The 18,934-nt window shown below is 41.2% G+C and overlaps 1 protein-coding gene across 1 annotated transcript in view; it reads left to right on the top strand.

The window, feature by feature from the left end:
- Nucleotides 1-18,934, top strand: part of LOC122794939 (location of vulva defective 1-like) — a 707,924-nt gene that overhangs the window by 433,479 nt on the left and 255,511 nt on the right. Inside the window, exon 7 of the mRNA XM_044063534.1 lies at nt 5,852-5,994. Coding sequence (XP_043919469.1) covers nt 5,852-5,994 — 143 coding nt within the window. The remainder of the gene's footprint in view (nt 1-5,851; nt 5,995-18,934) is intronic.

Raw genomic sequence — 18,934 nt, 5'->3', positions numbered from 1 at the left:
ATGGGGGAGAAACAGATGGGAGCACTGAAGGATATGTGTGTGGGAGGAAGGGTTGAAACATTAGGCACTGCCTAGGGCGCCATTTCACCTAAGTCCAGCCCTGTACACAGAGTTGTTGCAATGTATCATTGTTCCAACTAAATGCAAGTAACTGTAAATGTCCCTTTGTGAGATGGGTCAGCATAGTGTGGTATACCGGCCTGTTGTAATGTAAGAGCATTGTAGCTACAGGTTAGTCTGTGTGTACTAATCCTAAAGGTCTGCAGTATAAAATAAAAGGTTGCTTAGGAAGGGTGGCGGTAACAGGGTGATACTTGGACTGAAAGTGGCTAGGAAGCCCCCAATTTGACATTTGATGGGGGCCTACAAAATGCTAACACCAGCCCTGACATTGCCATCACAAAGACGAACAAAATACTGCATCTGCAATGAAGAGTTAAGCATTTAGGTATCATGAGTCTTCCTGCTTCCCACTGTACCGTTATTCTGACTTTTTTGCCAACATCAGCATGCTTTAATTATATTTACTTAATCACTCATTGATCAAAGCAAAGTAGTTTGCATCTGGTATGTTGTCCAGAATCTGGCACTGCTTTGTTTTAGGTTCATAGGTTCATACTAGGCTATCTGCCCTAGGGCATTTATAAGCCTAGCCAGAGTGTGTTTGGCTTTCGCCACCCATTTTAAATTAATTTTGCTATGCCCTTTTTCGAGGTTAGTATACTGTGCCTCTGTCTAACAGTGACACAGAAGTGATACCCGGGGTAAACCTATGATCTCCCATCCACTCATCAAGATTCCTCTTGAAGAGAGTCAATGAGGGACTCTGCCTAACCTGGACTGGGATTTTATTCCAGAGTGAAGGGAGCCTCTGGGTTATGAATCTGACCCTCCAACATGTCCTATTTATTTCAGTGCTGAGGTTCAAGTCTCTCGAGCGTGTAGCTCGATGGGATTTGGATTTTCTGAGGTGCAGCATGTCCATTAATTCCAGGTTGGACATGGCTTTATACGTCAGGCACAGATCGCCTCTGAGCAGGCGGTATGCCACTGAGTAGAGCTGGAGTTTCTTTAACAGGGCAGCATATGGCATCTGTTTGAGCCCTTTGATCATCTTGGTGAGGTACTTTTGGGGTCTTTCCAGTTGCTGCAGGTGTCTGGTAAGGTTCATCCCAAAAGGGGCATTGTACTCAATTATGGGCCTGATGAGGGATAAGTAAAGAGGCACGATGACCTCCCCTGATCTAGATGGGAATCCCTTCATGATTAGGTGGGCTATATAAAATGTTTTTCTAACCACTTTGGCCACGTGATTGTCAAATGAGAGATTGCTATCAACTTGGGTCCCCAGGTCCCTAATTACTTCTTCCGTACTTAATGGATTACCACCTATGTGGTAATTTGTAGGCACTTTGTTTTTGCCAAAGGGGATGACTATACACTTTTTGGTGTTTAGCTTGAGGCCATGGCTCTGGCACCATTTGTCTGTTTCTATGAGGCCTTTTTGTAGGATGATTGTGTTGGCTGGAGAGTTGATTATGGCACCCAGTTTGCAGTCATCTGCGAACGTGGTCAGCCACAGTCCTTCCATGTTGGCCTGTACCTCCGAGAAATATATACCGAACAAGAGAGGTCCCAGGACTGAGCCTTGTGGAACGCCACTTGTAACTGGTTTGGAGTCTGACATGGCTCCAGCAATTCTAACCATGTAGGATCTGTCCTTGAGCCAGTTTGCAACCCATCTAGTGACATAGGGGTTTATATTTAAGCTGGTGAGCTTATCTATAATGCCCAAGTGGGGTATTGTATCGAAGGCTTTTGTGAGGTCCAGGTAGGCTGTGTTGACCACCTTCCCCTCGCCAATGGCCTTGGTGACTGTTTCAAAGAAATTGACCACATTTAAGAGGCAGGATCTGCCCTTAACAAAGCCGAACTGGGTAGGATCCAGTGTCTGTAGGTCCCCAACATCTTTATTTGTGAGGTCTATGATGATCCTTTCCATAGCTTTGCAGACCAAGCTAGCCAGGCTTATGGGGCGATAGTTTCCAGGATCCGTTGAGGCACCACCTTTGTGGAGAGGGACCACTGTTGCTGTACGCCACTCTTTGGGTACATATCTTGTAGTAAGGCTGAGACTGAACAGTAGTTTTATGTTTGGGTTTAGCTCTTCTTGGAGTTCATGTAGGACGCAGCCCGGGACACCGTCTGATCCCATTGATGCTGTGTTTTTTGCTTTGGAGAGGGCGGCTCTTACCTGAGCATCTGAGATGTCAGGGGGGCAGCACTCTGCTGGGATAGATATTTGCCCTTTTGGTGGGGGGGGGGAGTTTGCGCTGAACCTGTCAGCTTGGATGTTGGCGATGTCTGTGGGTTTGGTGTATTTTTTGTCATTTTGGACTAATTCTGAGCATGTCTGGGAATTCCCACCCAGGTTCCTAACATAACTAAATAAAGCCTTGTGATTATCCTTAGTGTCCTGTGCAATTTTTCTCTCGAAGCTGTACTTAGACGATTTTATGAGTGCCTGTAGTTTTTTGCTAATACTGATCAGAGATGCCTTCCCTTTTTGGGATTTTGCTCTATCATGTAGTAGCTTCCTCCTTCTATTGTATAGTTTGTTTATGGCTGCGGTCCACCAGACAGGACGCCTGCCTTTGGAGGATTGGGTCTTGGTTTTATTTGGGATTGCATGATCCATGCATTCCTGAAGGTGTTCATAGAATGCGTTTATAAAGGATTCTGCGGTCTGGGCTGTATTTTCCAGAAGCCCGGGGGCTTTGAAAGATTCCACCTTGGTTTTGAGGAGTGTGAAATTTGCTTTAGAGAAGTTTTTCACTCACTTCCATGGCCTGTACATGAAAACTACATATTAATATTCCATCTTGCTTCCTTTTGTCAACAGATCTTCTTAATGTCATTCACTGACTTCCACTGATTAGATTTATTGTGCCTATTGACTTAATTGTTCTTATCTCCCTGTACCCTTTCTGCTGAATTAGATTCATGCACAATCCTGTATGAATAACCATTGTTTTTGAAGAACTATTATACCTACTGACCATACCTCTCAACTATTTTTGGTGTGCTCCTTCTAAAATCTGTACCTTTCTGGCTAGCTGAGGATTGAAGCCATTAAATAACGACAAATATTTGAGTTTAAGACTCCACATCCTTCATAAAATTCATGCTAATGACAATATTTAAAATTTGTCCCTATTTGTCTTTCCATCATTTTAGGCTTTGTCCAGATTTTTTGCTCTAAGGGGTTGAGAGGTATGCTACTGACCACTCACCCCCCAGTTTAGGGCCAATGTTTCTATACCCCTGATTTCTAAAAGAAAATATTTCTAAGGTTAGTTTCCATACTAAGGAATGGTATGTGGGGAAACAGCCACATGAGTGTGAATAAAAATGGTTTCTCCTGGGAAAATTACTTCAATGACAATTTCTTTCTGTAATACACAACAGCATGATGACTGAAAAACAGGATGAATGTCCAGTCTGGCAATAGTTTTCCAAAATAGATATTATCAGAATATATTTTTATTGCAAAAATTTGCTATATTTGGATGCTCACACGATACAGTATTTTGAGATGCAGAGACATGTTAGCAGTGATGAGGAAAGATCTCATTATGAGCTAATTTCGATGTCTCTGAATAACAGTTACTACCACAAATTGCAGATCAGTGTGTGCAATGTGTGCAGCTTCATTTTTAATCCAGAAATGAATTGGATTGGCAAATGATAACTAGAATGGCTGCTGATGTTCACAGACTTGTGATAAGGTCTCGATACCATGCTTAGCAGCATTGACTGCTACACTCTGTGGCTGATGAACATATTTGTCATACCCTATATCAGTGTTCACTATTTTCAGAAAAAACAAAGCAGTCTCCAAGAAGCGACTGGTTTAACAAACACCCAAACTTACAGCAACGAAACTAGATGAGCCAAGGCAGTATTCAGAAGTCACTGTTGTTATTTTCAGAAAAAAAAGTGTCCTTGGTTTGACCATGGAAAGAAGTATGCAAATGAACAAAAAATAAGTGCCACAAACTTGATTAATTAAGGATATTCCCAAAATTGCTCATCTAAGCTGGTAGGTAAAGTTAAATGTTTTCCAAAGTGTGTTTCTGCAAATGTCTAACTCCATATAGGTCGAAACTGTGCTGAATCACATCACATAATCATATGTAGTTAAGTCCAAGACACCATTAAGGAACCTAGCCCAGTTTTTCAATTATACCAAGGCACTGCCTAGTTAAGTGACTTGCTTAAGATCAGTGCATAGGCAAATGTAGACTGAGAAAATCAGTCCCTACACTACAGGAAGAACCTTGTTAATGGTTCATATCCTTAATCCCCAGTGGTAAACTGCCTTTATTCCCCATTTTGAAAACCAAGAAGCTGGGCAAGGATAATCAACAGCATTCAGGTAAAGGTTCATAGGCATGTAACAGGCAATAAGTCTACAGACCATTACAAGTTTAGCCAACCAACTACATTCAAAACATCCCTGCAGTCTCAAGGAGTCAACACAAAGTACACCAAAGAATAGTTTGAGGATGTACATCTGATACACCTGAGATGGTAGAGGTGCTACTATGATTTACGTATAATGGAAGCTTGTTTCAGAGGTGGGAATTCATTGGAATATGAATCTATCGCACCAACATATTTTATTTATCTGTTGGTGAAGCTTTAGGTCCTTTAACCACTTATATGAAGAGCCATTTCTTCTGAAAATAAATTAGAGGTGAAGAAGGGTTGCATCTTTCATGACCTGAATGTATAAACACAGATCACAATAAAGGAGTCTATAAGAGAAAGGTTGCAAACTGAGGGTTGCTAGTTTGTTAGGCTGACTAAGGTTCATAAGGCCACTGATTATGTGGGTCTATATTTGCGCATAAAAAAATTACAGCTAATGGTTAGTAATCAAACATTAAACAGCAAAAGTTTAATGTATTGAAAAAGCTTAAAAATGAAAAATAATTGAGTGGCCATAATTAGTCAGCATTCTGAATGTAACCAACCAAGGTGGGGGTTCTGCACCCCACACCCCCAATTTGGGGGTCTGTGCCCCCATCACCCCCCAACAGTATATACCAACTCCAAGATTGCACTATAGTGGAAAATAGGGCAAATTTTAAAAAAAGGTTTCCTTTGCTTACCTTATGCATCACAGTGCTTCCTGGTTGTTGTCCAACTATGGCCATTCGATGAATTACTTTTGGTGTTCCACTTTTTCAGTATGTTAAACTTTCATTGTTTAAAGTTTAATTATTAGCCGTTTGCTGTAATTTTTCTGATGCGTGAACATAGACCCAATTATTATTATGTAGAAGTCTCTGAGAATTTGGAAAATGAATGACGTGTTCTAACAAATGCATGATGAAAGGAATACTTTATGCATTTCTTATGAGACCCAGTTAGTGAATGTAATGACTTACAAATGGGATCTCATAAGAAATGTGGTAAGTAGAATTAAGACTTATTTGAATTTAGCTGAGATGCCTTTTAAAATTAAATGAGACAGACAGTAAGATTCTAGAGCTACTACTGAGACATATTTGTCAAAAGATAAGGAATTATTAGTAAGATTATCAAAATCTCTTACAGCACTATCTGGTTCAGGGAGGTGCATGATAATTTGCTATCTTCCCTGTCTAAAGTCAACAAGTCTTTCCATTTTAAGTATTACATTTTATTTGTAATAGGTACTTGTCTTTTAATACTTGCACCAAACATTTCTTATATCTGTATCTGCATCTATTTATATAGAACAAAGAACGTGATATAATCTATGATGCGTACAAATACCTGTTTTTCTTTTAACTTAAACTAGCAAAGGAAGTATCAGAACTGACTTCATTTTCATCAGTGATGAGCCAACAGTAGATCAGATCATGGCTGCTAACACTGAACTCAAAGAAAGTTTGAAATCATATTTCAGGATACTTTCTGTTTCTGACAAAGGAACGTTTGAAGGTACTGTTTTATTCAACTTGTTTGATAAGTAGTTTACATGACTTGCCATGATGCATATTTACAAATTCTGATATATTCACCAAATTGCTATATTAAAGTGCTGATTTTTTTTTCCATTATAACCATTTTGCAACCATCCTTCTAGCTGTTTAAAAAACAACAACCATTTAAGTGCAGTATTGCTCCTCATAATACCACTGGGAGGGCATTATTTACATTGTAGCACACAACCTGTTGAGCATGATTGCTTTCTTAAAGAGTGGGCAATATAGATATCTTTTCCCTGATTGGAGGATGAATTTCTCCAGAAGGGTGTTAATGTATAGGTAATGCCCTGTAAAAAAAAAAAAAGGCTGCCACTTCACAGTAGCATATTAAGCTACTGTAAAGATTAGCCAGAAAAAAACAAATAGCCTCCATTATTTTACATTCACTAAACAGAGCTCTGCTGTTTAGTGGGCATAAAATTAAAATTAAAAATCAATTGAGGAAAAAAGGTGGTGTGTGTGTGTGTGTGTGTGTGTGTGTGTGTGTGTGTGTGTGTGTGTGTGTGTGTGTGCGTGTGTGTGCGTGTGTGTGCGTGTGCTGTGTGTGTGTGTGTGTGCACATAAGTGAAAGAGAAAGAAACAGAGAACATCCTAATGTCTTTCAACTGCAACTGCAACAGACACTCCATCTCAATTCATTCACAAATAATAAAAATGATACACTAAGGTCTGGCATACTAAATATAATACTCATTGATTACCAAAAGAAAAGAAGAGAAAAAGCACACACCAATCTACTATGTGCTTTAAAATGCACTTTCTGCATTTTGTTTGATCCTTTTTAGCATCTTGCCTTACTCTTTGACTATAATAGTTGACTTGATGCCTGACCAAATTAAAAAAAAAATCACAAATCTTCCTGAGTGATATGAAGTATAATACTCTAATGCCTGTGATTTTGAATGACTGTAATTCTCAGCGATTTATTAGGAAATCAAAATATTCAAATGGACAGGATAAAATAGATAAATATATAAAAACAGATCAAGTATGTGTAGTGTCATGCAGTTTCTGAAAAATAAAAGTATGAAACTTTAACCTCTGGCATTACTGAGTAATTTGTAATCCTGTCTGAATTTCTAATAAATTAATCATTCTAGGAAACACAGTGCAGCACTATATGGCAAAACTAGTGGCAGTGAAAAGCCAAGGGGTTGGACTAGAGAATTGTAATGGCTTGCATTTTATACATGTATATATGTATAGAACTACTCATTTTAATAGTGCATATGTCAACCTCTGAAACATCTACCTCAAAAGGTTAACAGACTTAATGTCAACATGTTACAAGACATCATGCACCCAGAAAGAATATCAGCACATGCAATTTCAAAAAAAAAAAAAAAAAAAAAAAAAAAAAAAAAAAACAACCCCCCCCCAAAAAAAACAAATAACATCCCCTACACCTTGTGCTAATTATGTATCACACAATCCCCTGGGGAAAGGGAATATTCCCTTGCTCTTGGTCGGGGAATGTCGATTTAGTGCACATTTCAACCATACGTATGTATTGACCATATGCAGTCAATTAAACAGATGTCAGCAAATCAGTGTTAAGTTAAATGCAGGTCAAGCATACATACATGCATATATTTATATTTATAAATATATTTATAAATATATAAATTTATAAATATATATATATATATATATATATATATATATATATATATATATATTTATAAATATATTTATAAATGTATACATTTATAAGTGTATAAATATATTTATAAATATATATATATTTATATATATATATATATATATATATATATATATATATATATATATATATATATATATATAAATATAAGCATTGTTTTTTTACTTACAATTAGATATCTGAGGAGTCAGCCTTACAACTCCCATGGGTGTGTGTTATTTCTCGAATAACCTCAGCTTTGGCCGGCTAAGAACTTGCTGTATTCAACTGGACGTATAAGAGAATTTAAGTACCTTTATCTGCACTTTTTTTCAAAAAAATACAGTATTTAAATTGATTTTAACTGTGTGTTGCAGGAATATTAACTAAACTGGAAGTTAGTCAGTGTTTGCTGAATTTTGTTATTTGCTAGTAATTACAGGTGTGGGGGTGGCCACATTCTTTGATTTCCTGTCCTTGCCTATTTAAGTGGTACAGTGTGAAATATTTTCTGCTTAAAAACCTCAGCTTTGGCCGGCTAAGAACTTGCTGTATTCAACTGGACGTATAAGAGAATTTAAGTACCTTTATCTGCACTTTTTTTAAAAAAAAAAATGCAGTATTTAAATTGATTTTAACTGTGTGTTGCAGGAATATTAACTAAACTGGAAGTTAGTCAGTGTTTGCTGAATTTTGTTATTTGCTAGTAATTACAGGTGTGGGGTAGCCACATTCTTTGATTTCCTGTCCTTGCCTATTTAAGTGGTACAGTGTGAGATATTTTCTGCTTAAAAACCTCAGCTTTGGCCGGCTAAGAACTTGCTGTATTCAACTGGACGTATAAGAGAATTTAAGTATCTTTATCTGCACTTTTTTTTCAAAAAAATACAGTATTTAAATTGATTTTAACTGTGTGTTGCAGGAATATTAACTGAAATGGAAGTTAGTCAGTGTTTGCTGAATTTTGTTATTTGCTAGTAATTACAGGTGTGGGGGTAGCCACATTCTTTGATTTCCTGTCGTTGCCTATTTAAGTGGTACAGTGTGAAATATTTTCTGCTTAAAAACCTCAGCTTTGGCCGGCTAAGAACTTGCTGTATTCAACTGGACGTATAAGAGAATTTAAGTATCTTTATCTGCACTTTTTAAAAAAAAAATACAGTATTTAAATTGATTTTAACTGTGTGTTGCAGGAATATTAACTGAACTGGCAGTTAGTCAGTGTTTGCTGAATTTTGTTATTTGCTAGTAATTACAGGTGTGGGGGTAGCCACATTCTTTGATTTCCTGTCCTTGCCTATTTAAGTGGTACAGTGTGAAATATTTTCTGCTTAAAAACCTCAGCTTTAGCCAGCTAAGTACTTGCTGTGTTCAACTGGATGTATAAGAGAATTTAAGTACCTTTATCTGCACTTTTTTTTTCAAAACAATACAGTATTTAAATTGATTTTAACTGTGTGTTGCAGGAATATTAACTGAACTGGAAGTTTTGACTCTGCTCTTCAGTAAGTCCCACCCACCCTCCCTGTTTTTGTTTTGGTGTTAATCTTAGTGGCCTTTAAACTGCCCGCCCCTCTTGTAAATTTGTGTTTGGATACTCCTTCTGGGCCCATCTCATTTGCTCACTCAACTGAGTGCAGTGAGATCATATTCTGATTTCAGGCACTCCTACTGTGTACAAAGAGAGCATCTGGGAAACAACAAAAAAAATTAAGCTTGTTTCCTGAATTTCCTGTTAAGTGGTATAGACTATTTGTAGGCTTCTGAGCCCCCAAGCCCTTCTGTGTTGGAGGGAAGCCTTCTAGCTTAGTTTTTTTCTCTTATAACTAGCCAGTTTTCTAGTTTCAGCACTCAAATCTGTTTCTTTGATCTCAGCACTTGTTCAGAAAAAAAAAAAATAATCTGTTTTTACTGTAGTTGTGTTTCTACCTACTTTATTTTACTTTTGCATCATCTTAAAAGTACTCAATTGTATTTATTACTGCTTGGTGTAACTCATTCTAAGCCTTTTGGTTTAAACACTTGGGCTTCGGACCAGTTGTTTTGCACTGAGAGGGTTTGTGGTCTGCACTGTAGTGGCAGAACAGGTAGCTTACATCCTTCTAGGTTGGGAACTGCTGATTGAGGGCTCAGTGTCTGTTATTCTAAAAGTGTATTAATTCTGGTTTAAGCACTTGGGCTTTCAGGCCAGTTATTTTACATTAAGAGGGTTCGGGTCTGCACTCTTGTGGGAGGAGAGGCTGGACTCTGCCCTTCTGAGCTGGGAATTTCTGGTTAAAGGCTTATAGTGCATGCATATCTGAACTGCTTCTTACTGAAGTTGGTGCGCCTTGTTTGCTGTGCCATAGACTGGATTCGGGCCTGCTAGATCTAGCTTTGCTTGTGTAACTTGAGCACTAATCCAGGCATTCTCTAAAGTATTCAATTGTATTTATTACTGCTTGGTAGTAACTTGATTAAAGTGTAGCTATCATTCTAAGTCTTTTGGATTAAGCACTTGGGCTTCAGACCAGTTGTTTTACATGAGGAAGGTTTGTGGCATGCACTGTGGTGGCAGGACAGGTAGCTTTCATCCTTCTAAGTTGGGAACTGCTGATTGAGAGCCCAGTGTCTGTTATTCATAAAGTGTATTAGTTCTGGTTTAAGCACTTGGGCTTCAGGCCAGTTATTTTACATTAAGAAGGTTCGTGGTCTGCACTCTTGTGGGAGAAGAGGCTGGACTCTGCCCTTCTGAGCTGGGAATTTCTGGTTAAAGGTTTATAGTACCTGAATATTTGAACTGTATATTACTGAAATTGGTACACCTTGTTTGCTGTAGCATAGACTAGATCCAGGCCTGCTGAATCTAGCTTTGTTTATATGCTTGTTGTTTGTTTTGCTTGTTATTTCCCTGGAACACTAATTCCACCTAATACGTGGCTTCTCAGCGCTTCTGTGGATCACTAGTGATATCTGCATTGCTTACTGTACTTATTTCCTTGTTTCACTTGAAAGAAAGTTACTGTTTGTCGTTTTTGCATTTAAGTTTCCTGTAACACATTGCACTTACATTACCTGGCACTTGCTCGCTAAAGCAATTATTTAAGTCAGCACTAAAAATTAAAAGCACTACACCCTCACTCCCCACTGGCCCTTGTTTTCAATTATTAAGGAATTCCCAATATTATTCTAGCATGTCCAAAGTTCAGTTGTCAATCTCCTCTCCGGTCCAGCTGGTGAATCTGGGAATCTTGAGGCAATGTTACAACTGCCTCATGTACACAGACAACCCTCTCCTCCTCCCAACAAATTCCAACACATGTGAGAGATGCAACCATATAGCCAAACTGGAGGCTAAGCTCTCTCAACTCAGTACTGGCATAACCAGTCAGGAGGAGAAGGAAACCACACTCACTACAAATCCAGTCTCACAAAGACCTACCACGACAGCAAACCAAACACATAATCACACAAAAACATACTCGGAGGCTCTAAATAAAGATCTGCCTAAGCAGCAGAGACCTCCAAAGCAGACACCCAAGCAATCGCTACCCCAAAACAAAACACGTGCAACACATATCTCACAAAGCCAGTGTGCCGAACAGCCACAGCCCTTAAGACTAAACAACACACCTGATACACTTGTAATAGGTGACTCTATCGTCAGGCACACTGATGTCCTGCTCACCAGGCTGAACAAGGAGAGGGTCACGGTGAGCAGCCTGTCGGGCGCTAGGATCCGCCACATAACACAAGCACTCAGGTCACTCCAAGGCAAGTACAAATATGACTCAGTCATTGTCCATGCTGGTGTGAATGACCTGAGACGTACCTCCCTGGACTACATGAAAAGAGACATAAAGGAGCTCTCTGAGCATGTAGCCCAGGCCGGTATGACCCTGACCTTGAGTAGCATCTTACCCTCACCAAGAATGATGCCACAATATGAAGACAAGATGATCAATTTCAACAATTGGCTTAAGTACTGGGGTCATTCAAAGGGGATCCAATGCCTGTCAGCTTGGGATGATATGCTCGACAAGCCACGATGCTTCGCTAGGGACGGCTTGTACCTGTCACCCCTGGGCTTTCGGATATTGGCAAAGGCTCTTGCTACCCCCATAGTGCCTTTTTTAGGCAAGGCTCAAAAGACAAACCCACCTCCATAGGTATCACAAGGGATAAGAAACTAAGAGTAATGCTACTCAACGCCAGAAGTCTAAACCTCAAGATGCACACACTCGAAACTCTCCTTAGCATGGAGAACATCGATATGTGTGCAGTAACAGAAACCTGGTTCAGGGCTCCCGAGAGCACCCCAGCACTACCAGGTTATACCTCATACCATGCTTTTCGGCCCCAAAACTTGGACCGAACCACAAAAGGAGGGGGAGTATCGATATTCATCAAAGATACCCACACCTCCAGGTTGGTGGCAAAGCACGAAGCATCAGAGACTATCCATGTGCAACTAACAGTGGGTAAAACTGCCTTCCAGTTTATAGCCTGCTACAGACCACCCTTCCAAACCCAGGAACCCCACTCGGCCTCTCTGGGAACACTGGAAAATATAAAGGTCTCTCCAAACACCATTATATTGGGTGACTTCAACTACCCAAACATAGCCTGGGAGCATTACTCTAGCTCCAACACCCTAGCCTAAAGGTTCCTAGAATTTATAAACTCAAATGCTATGGAACAACTTGTTACCACTCCCACAAGAGGGGAAAACATACTGGACCTGATCATCACCAATATGGGGACTCTATGCTCCAGACCAGAAGTGTATCCCTCACTGGTAAGATCAGACCATAAACTAATCTCACTGGATATTCACATCCCAACCCCACCCCTGCCCAGAAAACCACAGTGAAAAACTTCTCTAAAGCAAATTTCACACTCCTCAAAACCGAGGTGGAATCCTTCAAAGCCTTTGGGCCTGTGGAAAATATGGCCCAGACCGCAGAATCCTTTATAAACGCATTCTATGAACACCTTCAGGAATGCATGGATCATGCAATCCCAAATAAAACCAAGACCCAATCCTCCAAAGGCAGACGTCCTGTCTGGTGGACCCCAGCCATAAACAAACTATACAATAGAAGGAGGAAGCTACTAAATGATAGAGCAAAATCCCAAAAAGGGAAGGCATCACTGATCAGTATTAGCAAAAAACTACGGGCACTCATAAAATTAACTAAGGCCAGCTTCGAGAGAAAAATTGCACAGGACACTAAGGATAATCACAAGGTTTTCTTTAGTTATGTTAGGAACCTGGGTGGTAATTCCCAGATATGCTCAGAATTAGTCCAAAATGACAAAAAATACACTGAACCCACAGACATTGCCAACATCCTAGCTGACAGGTTCAGCTCAAACTTCTCCCCCCCTCCCCACCAAAAGGGCAAATATCTATCCCAGCAGAGTGCTGCCCCCCTGACATCTCAGATGCTCAGGTAAGAGCCGCCCTCTCCAAAGCAAAAAACACAGCATCAATGGGACCAGACGGTGTCCTGGGCTGCGTCCTACATGAACTCCAAGAAGAGCTATACCCAAACATAAAACTACTGTTCAATCTCAGCCTTACTACAGGATATGTGCCCAAAGACTGGTGTACAGCAACAGTGGTCCCTCTCCTTAAAAGTGTTGCCTCATCGGATTCTGGGAACTATCGCCCCATAAGCCTGACTAGCTTGGTCTGCAAAGCTATGGAAAGGATCATCATGGACCTCATAAATAAAAATATTGGGGACCTACAGACACTGGATCCTACCCAGTTCGGCTTTGTTAAGGGCAGATCCTGCCTCTTAAACCTGGTTGATTTCTTTGAAACAGTCACAAAGGCCATTGACGTGGGGAAGGTGGTCCACACAGCCTACCTGGACCTCGCAAAAGCCTTCGATACAATACCCCACTCGGGCATTATAGATAAACTCACCAGCTTAAATATAAACCCCTATGTCACTAGATGGATTGCAAACTGGGTCAAGGGCAGAACCCTCATGGTTAGAATTGCTGGAGCCATGTCAGACTCCAAACCAGTTACAAGTGGCGTCCCACAAGGCTCAGTCCTGGGACCTCTCTTGCTCGGTATATATTTCTCGGAGGTACAGGCCAACACGGAAAGACTGTGGCTGACCAAGTTCGCAGATGACTGCAAACTGGGTTCATAGGTTCATAGGTTGGTACTAGGCTATCAGCCCTAGGGCACAAGCCTAGCCATAACAATTCCCCGGCTATTTCTTCCCACATTACTTACTTTCCTGGACCCCTGTCTAGCAGGGTGACTGACATGATCCCTGGGGTGAAATTCCTTTCTCCCATCCAATCGTCAAGGTTCCTCTTGAAGAGGTCCAAAGAGGCACTCTGCTTGACATGTATGGGCAATCTATTCTAGAGTCTGGGGAGTCTGTGGGTCAGGAACCTATCCCTCCAGCATGTTTTTATTTATTGTGATGACAAGGTTTAGATCCCTGGAGCATGTAGCTCTGAGGGATTGGGATTTCTTTAAGTGTAGCATGTTCAACAGCTCTGGGTTTGACATGGCCTTGTATGTTAAGCAGAGATCGCCTCTGAGTAGACGATATGCGACAGAGTATAGCTGGAGTTTTTTAAGGCGGTCAGCGTAGGGCATCTGCTGTAGGCCTATGATTCTTTTAGTGAGGTATTTCTGAGGCCTTTCCAGTTGTTGCAGATGTCTTGAGAGGTACATACCAAATGGGGCATTGTATTCTATAATGGGTTTAATGAGGGATGAGTACAGTGGGACAATGACCTCCTTTTTTCTGGATGAAAAGCCCTTCGTGATGAGGTGTGCCACATAGAAGGATTTCCTGACTGTTGTGGCGATGTGGTTATCGAAGGTGAGAACACTGTCCACCTGTGTCCCTAAGTCTCTTATCACACTTTCTGTGTTTAGTGTACTGCCACCTATATGGTAATTCATGGATACATGTTTTTCCCAAAGGGGATAACAATACATTTCTTGGCATTGAGCTTGAGCCCATGGCTCTGGCACCAAACATCTGTTTCTGTAAGTCCCTTTTGTAGAGTATCCACATCATTTGGGGATTCAATAATGGCTCCCAGTTTGCAGTCATCTGCAAACTTTGTTAGCCAGAGTCCCTTAGTGTTGACCTGTACTTCAGAGAAGTAGATGCCAAACAAGAGCGGCCCCAGGACTGAACCCTGAGGTACTCCACTTGGCACTTGTCTGGAGCTGGATTTGGAGTCGGCTACTTTTACAGTGTGGGTTGTATCAGTAAGCCATTTAGCAACCCATTGGGTGACGTAGGGATTAATGCCCAACTTAGTAAGTTTATCTATTATTCCAGAGTGGGGGATGGTGTCAAAGGCCTTGGCAAGGTCTAGATAGGCTGTGGGGACCACCTTACCCTTGTCCATGGCTCTGGAGACTGATTCAAAGAAGTCAATCAGGTTCAGGAGACAAGATCGGCCCATCACAAACCCAAACTGGGTGGGGTCCAGTGTTTGAAGGTTGCCAATGTCTTTGTTTATAAGTTCCATGATAATATGCTCCATGGCCTTGCAGATAAGGCTTGTCAGACTGATGGGATGTAGTTTCCGGGATCCAAGGTGGATCCCCCCTTGTGGATTGGGATAACTGTAGCTCTGTGCCACTCAGTGGGCACGAAACCTGAGGTGAGGCTATGATTAAACATGACACTTAGGTGAGGTTCCAGTTCATATTGTAGTTCATGTAGTACACAGCCCGGGATGTCATCTGGTCCCATGGATGCTGTATTCTTGGCTTTAGAGAGTGCGTTTTGTACCTGTGTGGTCGTTATTACTGGAATTTGGCAATCTTCTGGTATTGAGATGGGCCATTTAGGGGGTGAGAGGGAGGGTGAAGTTAGCACTGAATCGATCTGCCAGGATATTGGCAATATCCTTCGGATCAGTATATTTAATGCCATTCTGTTTTAGCTCAGAGCAGATCTGACCATTGCCATTTAGATTCTTGACATAGTTATAGAATGCTTTGTGGTTGTCTTTGGAATCTTTGGCAATTTTATTTTCGTAACTAGCTTTGGAGATTTTATGAGGCATCTCAGTTTCTTACTGAGGCTAGTAAGGGAGTTTTTTGCATCCTGGGATTTTCCTCTTTTCTGCAAAAGTTTCTTCCTTTTGTTGTAAAGTTTGTTTATAGCAGGGGACCACCAGATTGGCTTTCTTTTTTTGGATGAGAGCATTTTGGTTCTATTTGGGATGGCACGATTCATGCATGAGTGGATGTGCTCGTACAGTGCCTTAGTGTAGGATTCAGCATTTGAACTTTCAGTTCCTGTCTGCATGGGTGTTATGAAGTTTGTCACTTCTAACTTGAGTAGCATGAAGTTGGCTTTGGAGAAGTTTTTATGGTGGTTTCTTTACTGGGGGGTGGGGGTGGGATGTGGATGTTAAGGGTGATTAGCTTATGGTCAGACCTGACTAACGAGGTGGTGACCATAGGTATGGAGCATTGATTTCCCATGTTGGTAATGACCAGGTCTAGGATATTGGAGCCCCTGGTGGGACTATGGATTAGTTGATCCAGGGTGTTGGAATTTATGAATTCCAAGAACCGTTGCTCAAAGGTGTTGGGACATGAGTAGTTTTCCCAGTTAATGGCAGGGTAGTTAAAATCACCCAGTATTAGGGTGTTTGGTTCTATCTTAATATTTTCCAGTATGTTTAGAAAGATGTGGTGAGAATCTTGGGGTATGGTGGGGGATCTATAGCAGGCTGCAATTTGGATTGCAGTCTTACCTAGTGTTAGTTGCACTTTGAGAATTTCAGACACATTGTGTTGGCCAACTAGCCTGGTGGTGTGAATGTCCTTGGTGAATATTGACATTCCTCCACCTTTAGTGTTTCAGTCCAGGTTTGGTGGCTGAAAAGTGTGGTAAGAGTTGTAGCCTGGTATTGCAGGGGTGCTCTCTGGAGCCTTGAACCAGGTCTCAGTTACTGCACAGATATCGATGTTCTCCATTTTTAGGAGTGCCTCGAGAGAGTGCATTTTGAGGTTTAGACTTCTAGCATTGAGTAGCATTACCTTCAGAATTTGCATGCTTGTACCTGTTACAGTGGTGGTTTTGTCCTTTGAAGTTTGCCTAAAAAAGGCACTATAGGGGTGGCAAGAGCCTTAGCCAGTAACCTGAATCCCCGGGGCGACAGGTGCAGACCATCTCTGGCAAAGCATCGTGGTCTGTCAATCATGTCATCCCAGGCAGACAGATACTGGATCTCCTTTGAATGACACCATAAGCTTAGCCAATCTTTGAAGTCAATCATTTTATCCTTATATTGTGGTATCATTCTGGGCGAAGGCAGGATGCTACTCAGGGCTAGGGTCATACCTGCCTGGGCCACATGATCCAAGAGCTCTTCCATGTCTCTTTTCATGTAGTCCAGGGAAGTACGTCTCAAGTCATTCACTCCAACATGGACAATGACAGAGTCATATTTGTACTTGTGGAGTGACTTGAGGGCATGCGTTATGTGGTGGATCCTGGCACCCGACAGGCAGCTGACTGTAATTTTCTCCTTATTCAACCTGGTGAGAGGGACATCAGTGTGCCGGACTATAGAGTCACCTATGACTAAAGTGTTAGGTACATTGTCTTGCCTTAGGGGCTGTTGCTGGGTGGCACACTGGTGTTGTGAACTATGTGACACATTGGTTGTGATTGGTGTTTGATTGCGTTTCAGCTTCAGAGGTCTTTGTTGCTTGGGCAGGTTACAGTTAAGGGCCTCTGCATATGTGGATTTAGTGTTGCTATATGTGGGTGTTGGGCGGCTGGGCGCCATAATCGACTCTCCAGCCGACACAAGCATCCTCCAAAAGGGCCTCATAGAAACAGACAACTGGTGCCACAGTCATGGCCTCAAGCTAAATGCCAAAAAGTGTATATTCATCCCTTTTGGCAAAAACAAAGTGCCCACAAATTACCACATAGGTGGTAATCCATTAAGTACAGAAGAAGTAATTAGGGACCTGGGGACCCAAGTTGATAGCAATCTCTCATTTGACAACCACGTGGCCAAAGTGGTTAGAAAAACATTTTATATAGCCCACCTAATCATGAAGGGATTCACATCTAGATCAGGGGAGGTCATCGTGCCTCTTTACTCATCCCTCATCAGGCCCATAATTGAGTACAATACCCCTTTGGGATGTACCTTACCAGACACCTGCAGCAACTGGAAAGACCCCAAAAGTACCTCACCAAGAGGATCAAAGGGCTCAAACAGATGCCATATGCTGCCCGGTTAAAGAAACTCCAGCTCTACTCAGTGGCATACTGCCTGTTCAGAGGCGATCTGTGCCTGACGTATAAAGCCATGTCCAACCCGGAATTAATGGACATGCTGCACCTCAGAAAATCCAAATCCCATTGAGCTACACGCTCAAGAGACTTGAACCTCAGCACTGAAATAAATAGGACATGCTGGATGGACAGATTCATAACCCAGAGGCTCCCTTCACTCTGGAATAAAATCCCAGTCCAGGTTAGGCAGAGTCCCTCATTGACTCTCTTCAAGAGGAATCTTGATGAGTGGATGGGAGATCGTAGGTTTACATACATGCTGCACCTCAGAAAATCCAAATCCCATTGAGCTACACGCTCAAGAGACTTGAACCTCAGCACTGAAATAAATAGGACATGCTGGATGGACAGATTCATAACCCAGAGGCTCCCTTCACTCTGGAATAAAATCCCAGTCCAGGTTAGGCAGAGTCCCTCATTGACTCTCTTCAAGAGGAATCTTGATGAGTGGATGGGAGATCGTAGGTTTACCCCGGGTATCACTTCTGTGTCACTGTTAGACAGAGGCACAGTATACTAACCTCGAAAAAGGGCATAGCAAAATAAATTTAAAATGGGTGGCGAAAGCCAAACACACTCTGGCTAGGCTTATAAATGCCCTAGGGCGGATAGCCTAGTATGAACCTATGAACCTAGGAACACATATCCTCTTGGGCATTATTGCTTGAATGACTGTCATATTTCTATCTACAGAAATATAATGTAGTTAAGAATATGCTTAAGTCCATAAACACATTAGAAGCTCATAATTTCATACTACTCATTAAGATTCCCAGATTTTTAATATATACTATGAGATTCACTATTTTCTTTACTGTAGTCATCCTGCATTAACTATTATCCTTATTAACATTATTCTTATTCACTGTGTCTTTGTCATTTCTTAGTTGACAAATCAATTTATAGAAATATGAGGCTTTGTAGTTAAGTGTCATGTACCT

The sequence above is a fragment of the Protopterus annectens genome, chromosome 2.part1 (assembly GCF_019279795.1).
Source record: "Protopterus annectens isolate FY-2018-M chromosome 2.part1, PAN1.0, whole genome shotgun sequence".
Taxonomy (NCBI): domain Eukaryota; kingdom Metazoa; phylum Chordata; order Ceratodontiformes; family Protopteridae; genus Protopterus; species Protopterus annectens.
Note: the sequence above shows the minus strand (reverse complement) of the source record. Positions and strands in the feature narration are given on the sequence as shown.